This window comes from Anomalospiza imberbis, chromosome 2 (genome assembly GCF_031753505.1).
Source record: "Anomalospiza imberbis isolate Cuckoo-Finch-1a 21T00152 chromosome 2, ASM3175350v1, whole genome shotgun sequence".
In the NCBI taxonomy this organism is placed as follows: domain Eukaryota; kingdom Metazoa; phylum Chordata; class Aves; order Passeriformes; family Viduidae; genus Anomalospiza; species Anomalospiza imberbis.
Window position 1 is genome coordinate 8,883,856 of NC_089682.1, and position 6,000 is coordinate 8,889,855.

Here is a 6,000-nt window from a genome sequence, read left to right on the forward strand (position 1 = left end):
TTTTTTTTTAAAACAATTTTGAAAGAGTTGTTTTTTTGGTTTCTTTTTTGGTCTATAGACAGAGGAGACTACTCAGAAAGAGACCATCGTTCAGCAGGGTAAGAATACAATTCCTAAGAATTGGACATTCTAAAGACAGATAAAAGTTTTCTAAACAATATTGTAAAGATACTGGACAACACAGTTCTTGTTCATATTTGGCAAAGCAGTTCTTGAGAGGTGATGAAATTTGAGGGGCAAACCCCCTTTATTAATTGTTAATGATTTGAAAGAAATAAATTATTTTCCCAGTCACATGTTGCAGGACTGTGTCCTGCTAAGAGCAGTTCTGGCTGTGCAGTGCCAAAGTCATGGGAATTTTATTATCTTCCAGGCAACTTCATGAGGTGAGGTGCCCTGAGCCTCACTTCAATCACGAAGCTTCTCAGAATTCTTCCCCATCTTTTTCAGCTGACATTTCTTCATTCTATTCACAGAGAGATTATTTTAGGTGAAATGTGATAATTGCTGAACACTGTTCAGGATGCTGAAGATGTAAGTCTAGAAGCTCCTTGCAGTTTTGATGGCAGTTTATGAGATCTGTATATTCCTTTAGAATAGCTGGGGAACATGAAGTTGGGTGCCCTATATGTGTAGGACTTATTTTATTTTAGAAATCTGGAATAATCTAGAATGGTTCCCTTGAAAGAAAACAACAAGTGTGGTATAAAACAGACCACAGCCTTTATAATGAAGAAGCTGTGCTATTTATTTTCAATATTATAATGGAAATAGCTTGTACAGAAGGGGTACTTAAATATTTTTCTACTATCCAGTGATCTGGAAGTTTTGATACTAAGTTTGAAATTTATATGATTCATACAGACAGTATAGGAAAATTTAAACACAGGAACATCAACTGAGATGGAAAGTATTTTCTTTCCCAGAATTGTTTCTATGGAATAAAATTCATGCTGAAACGTAACTCCTGGCCTAAAATCAGCTTTGCCAAATTAGAATATACTTGCATATAAGTGTGCAAGACATTGTCTCCTGTCTGCAAGAGGAAACTGTGAGTGTCAAGTAAAAGTATTTTATATATTGTCACACCTGTAAGTGTTCTGTTCTTAAAAATTGAGCATCTGGAGAGTAATATCAGGACATTATATGGAGAGATTAAAAAATAAAAATAGTCTTTTCAGGCTGGGCATCAAGTTTTACTGAATATTCTGACTGCTTTTTCAGTTTTATTCAGTGACCTCTAGTTCAAAAATAATCTGAAGAGTAATTTTTTCTGCTTTTCTGTGATATTTTTCTGATTTGCATGAATCAGAAGAAAGTTAATATAAACAATTATATTAAATTATTATTGTAGAGAAGGAAAGCACTGACAATCACACTGTGAACAATTCTTCAGAGAACACTGATGACCAAAAAACTGGAGGAATTGTGGGGAGAAAAAAGGTTTGTGGCCTGATGTTTCTTTCTAGCTTTGCCAATGACTAAGAAGCCAGTGGGCAGTTACTAAAGCAAATACCTCAACTCACATATCTGCATAGATAATTAAATTGCTGGGCAACCTGTTCTTTCTGTTTAAGACTTGATTTTATTTTTTGATAAAATAACTTTAAATTGTCCAAAAAATAGAAATGAGTGAAAGCCCATTATGACCTCTTCATGGATGGCATGTCACTGACAGAGAGATTGTTTATCACATCAGGTACTGGTGAGGTGAAAACTTAGGACTTCATTCCTATGGGACATTATCTAAAAAGATTTCCCCTCCTATTTGTCTCTGAAAGTAGCAGCTGAGCTCACTGACCTTGCATCTGTTTGCAACATGCACTGATTTTGTGATCCTATATATCTCTCTATATAGGTGTATGAGCACGTTGAGGAGTACCTGATACCGAATTTCTTACAGGTTGTAGGATTCAGAGGCTCCTGCAGAGGCTGCTGAGTTTCCAGTTGACCAAAGACCCTAAGCAGTAGTTAACTTTGACAGAGTGTGATCTCACTGAGCACAGGCACTGTCATTTATGGCAGTACACAAGTTTATCAGGAGGCATAGTAAGCACTTTCTGCTCTGGCACTTCATTTTTGGACCTTGCCTCAGGCTCTTATTTGAAAGAAACCCAAATAAATGCACCACTTACAGCATTTTGTACAAACTGTACAATGTGTAATTTGACAAAATGCAATCACTTTAACTTTTCTGACTCCCATGTGCTATTTTAACACATTTTAAATATTAAAAATGTTTCTCGCTAATATTTTTAGTCATTTTTTAAAATATATTTGGTATATACAAAAGGGCTTTGTGGTTTTTTTTTTTCATCTTGAATTTCATTGCTAACTGTTTCAGTCATGTCACTTACCTGTTTTTTTCACTCCAGTTTTCCCTGTTTAAGCGAAAGCCACTGACAAGCCAGAAAAATGTATGTAGCAGAAAGGAAGACAGCTCTGAAAAGCCATTGCAGAGTGAAGAAAAGGAAAAGGAAGATTTAACTGGTGAAGGCAGTAAGGATGAAAATCAGAATCATACACTGGAGAATTCCAGTGAAACTGTGACTAACCAGGACAGAAGGATGAAAGTTAATACATGTACATTGCTGTAACACTGTTATAATATATGAGACTGTGACAGTCTTAAGGCATATAGTGCAATTTTTACTTGAAAACAGTTATGACTCAAGATGTTGATGGCTGCTCTTTTTGATTGATTGGATTGCTGTAATTTTAAATAGGCAGATTATTTTCTTGGTATTTATTGGTAATTTTAATAGTTTGAAATGATATGCTTATCAGCACCTTTCTGGAGATCTGTGGCCTTACCTGTTGATGTTCTAAAGCAAAATATGGGGGTTTTTTATGTGAAAAGTTGAATACAGGCATTTTATGGCTTTTGCTAAATATTTTTATTCTCTTTCAGTCTACGGAGTACTACTTTCAGCATGATACTCTTGCAAAATTATAATATTTGATGTAAGATATTATTTGGTTTAACAACCTAGTTAAGAATATTGAAGGTACTCACTTGGAAATATACATGTTTCTTTCTATTTTGACATAGAAAAAAATAGCAGTAAAACCTTCAAGTTAACTTGTAGGCCATTATGGAAGAAGTTACTTGAGTATGTGCCTAACTTCACACATGGCAGCAGTCCCAGTGGAAACAGTGTAAGGATGGAAGTATCCTGCCAAACTGGGACAGGGAGAAAGCTTTTATTTCTGAGAGGTGCTGAAAGCCTTTGCTCCTGCTGAAGTTGGCATAAGCTGATGGGCCTCTCTCCTCACTGAATCAGGCCCAGTGAAATCTGGATACCCTCACTCTTGTTTCACTTGGATTCTAATCCTGTATTCTCTGAACATCCACACCTTCATGAGTCTTCAGTGAAGCTTTTCTCACAGGAAAATAATGCAACCAGAGGTACTGTGGCATCAGTATGACAAACTGATCATTATGGGGTAAATATTCATGTTTTTCTCAGGCAGACTAGCTTTTCCTCAGATGGACACTTAGCAGGAGGAGCCAAAAATCAGTACAAATAAAAACTGCTTAACACCACTGCAGCATTAAGAAGCAGGAATTCTATATTCAGCCAGATGCTCAAGGGGATATCTCCTCCAAAATACTGTGCAGGCTGAATACAGAAAAAGCTCCTGTTTACATACTCTATTTTACATATATAGTCATTGATTTTTCCAGAATAAACATACACATGATAAATAATTTCCCTGAAATCATTAACATATTTTCCCTCCCATTTACACACGTTCTGTCCTGGAGGTCTCCTTGCTGGTCCCTGGTGGTCGGTGACCCCAAAGTGATCCCTGACCACACAGTGAACTGGTGAAAGGTGGGACAACAGGACTGGTTGCTTTCCCATTCTTCCTCCAATTTTCCTAGTTTCAGAGTTGCTTAAATTTTATATAACAGGTCAGAAGTGTCCAGAACTGATTTCATCCCAGGAGTAGGTTCACCTAAATGCTTTGTCCTTCTGAGTATGGCAGATGCCCAGGTTCTTTCATGGGGCTTCCCCTGTGCTACCACAATCATCATACTAAAAACCTGGATGCTTGGGTCATCCTTTGCCAGAGTTAATTAGGATCCTTTTGTGTCTTTTATTTTTCTTTGGGCTACTCCTGGGCTCTGCAGTGAACCTTACATGAGGGTTTTTTTCCTCCATTATATTCACATATTTTCTTATTCTTCTGAATGCACATGTGGTTTCTGTTCTCCTTGGATACTATTGAGAAGAATAAAGTGGAAAAGGAGAAATATAGTAAATGGTGCCCTCTTTAATTTAAATAAGCTTTAATTATTTTTTTAAGGGGAGATCAGTCACAGAAATTGTTACTGTAAGAACAATTTCTTTTTTTAAAAGTGAACTAATTTAGTGAGAAATATTACTTTAAAATGGGAATTGCCCTTAAGTCTAACACTACAAAAATTTATGTAATGGACTGTAAACTGCTGTATGTCTGAGCAGTTTCAGGGACTGGTACATTTATCTTGTCCACACACTTTGCTCAACAAGAAGCAGGAACTATTAAATTCATTCTGATGTCTTTTCTACATGTCTTCATTTTTAATAAAAAAGATTAAACAAATAAAACAACTTACATGTGTACGTGTATTAATTTATATGGTTTTTTAACAAGTTCACAATATTTATGATAAAAATGTGAAGATTTTTTATTATTGAAATGTTTTTATAAACAGATGAGTAGCAAAAAAATTCTATAAACATTTCTAGTACATCTTTCTCTGTTTTCTTCTTACTTTGCCAAAGATTAAGTGTATCAACTTAAGTCTCTATTTCTCATTTTTATAGTCCTGCTATACAGCTGAGATTGTGCTTTAGAATTGTTGGGTTTCTAAAATTTCACCACTAAACCTATCACTAGGTGGAGTTTGTGCTCTTCAAAGGTATAACCAGCCCCTGGAGCCAAAAATTCTCCTTCTCATGGCCCCTGAAAAAAGTTAAAGATGCTCATTCTGTATCAAATTTTCTGTTTCCAAATTCTCAGAAAACTTCATGTTTTCTGGCATATTGCTTTTGGCATTTAAGTACTCTGATACCTCAGTGTATTTATATAGTGCATTTTGAAAGTTTTAAACTGTATGTCTTTGTAAAAATATGAAGATTAAAAAATACAGTTGGTCATTTATTTCTAAGTATACACAGATGGACAGTGGTCAAGTTCTGATAAATAAATCAAGTCTAGATACACGTTTGATTTAAATTGAAGTGGTATGGTGCACCTTACATACACAAAGATATATATATGCACTGAGATATATGCGTATATTTACACATATAAATATATATATGTATATGTGTATATTTATAGACAAAGAGACAGATATACAGATATATGTGTGCATGTGTGTGTGTGCACATGCATGATCAAATGTGTGCCTGGCCTCCTGAAAGTTCCATTTAATCCATATATTTACATATACAAGTTTACTGATTTCTAGAAGCACAGGATTCATTTATGCAGCTGCTGTTCCTATGCAGGTTTGTGGTGACTGAAATTAAAAAAGGAGAGAACATGCTGTTTAGACACTATTTTATACACCCAAAGTTAATAATCATAATTAACTTTTCCTTTTTCTTCCAAGTATTACTTGTACAGTATGCAAAATAGTTCCAGTCTTTGTCCCTGAGGAATATTTTATGTCCTACTGTTGACATTAGGGTACTTAAAGTAAACTGAATTCATATCATGATGGTAAACCACTGTAAGCCCTGATAATCATGAATACAGAAGCTAATCTTGCATGACTATTGAGAGACTAAGTATGGGTTCACTTAAAACATACTTATGTACTCAAACTACTTTAGCTCTTTAAAATATATATATATAAATTTAAAAAAATATATACTTTTGCTACATTCCCTCATAGTGCTTTTAAGAGCTATATTATTAATACTACTCATTACTTAGGGGAGTTTACAAAATTTGCACACTCAGTTATGTCTAAATTCCTTTAAGGACCTAAATAATATT

The 6,000-nt window shown here is 34.8% G+C and overlaps 1 protein-coding gene across 1 annotated transcript in view; it reads left to right on the top strand.

The window, feature by feature from the left end:
• RPGR (retinitis pigmentosa GTPase regulator) overlaps positions 1-5,124 on the top strand; it is a 54,538-nt gene extending 49,414 nt beyond the window's left edge. The window contains exons 16-18 of the mRNA XM_068179768.1: positions 59-98; positions 1,355-1,443; positions 2,376-5,124. Of these exons, the coding sequence (XP_068035869.1) occupies positions 59-98; positions 1,355-1,443; positions 2,376-2,597 (351 nt within the window). The 3' untranslated portion in view covers positions 2,598-5,124. The remainder of the gene's footprint in view (positions 1-58; positions 99-1,354; positions 1,444-2,375) is intronic.
• Positions 5,125-6,000: the final 876 nt, after the last annotated feature.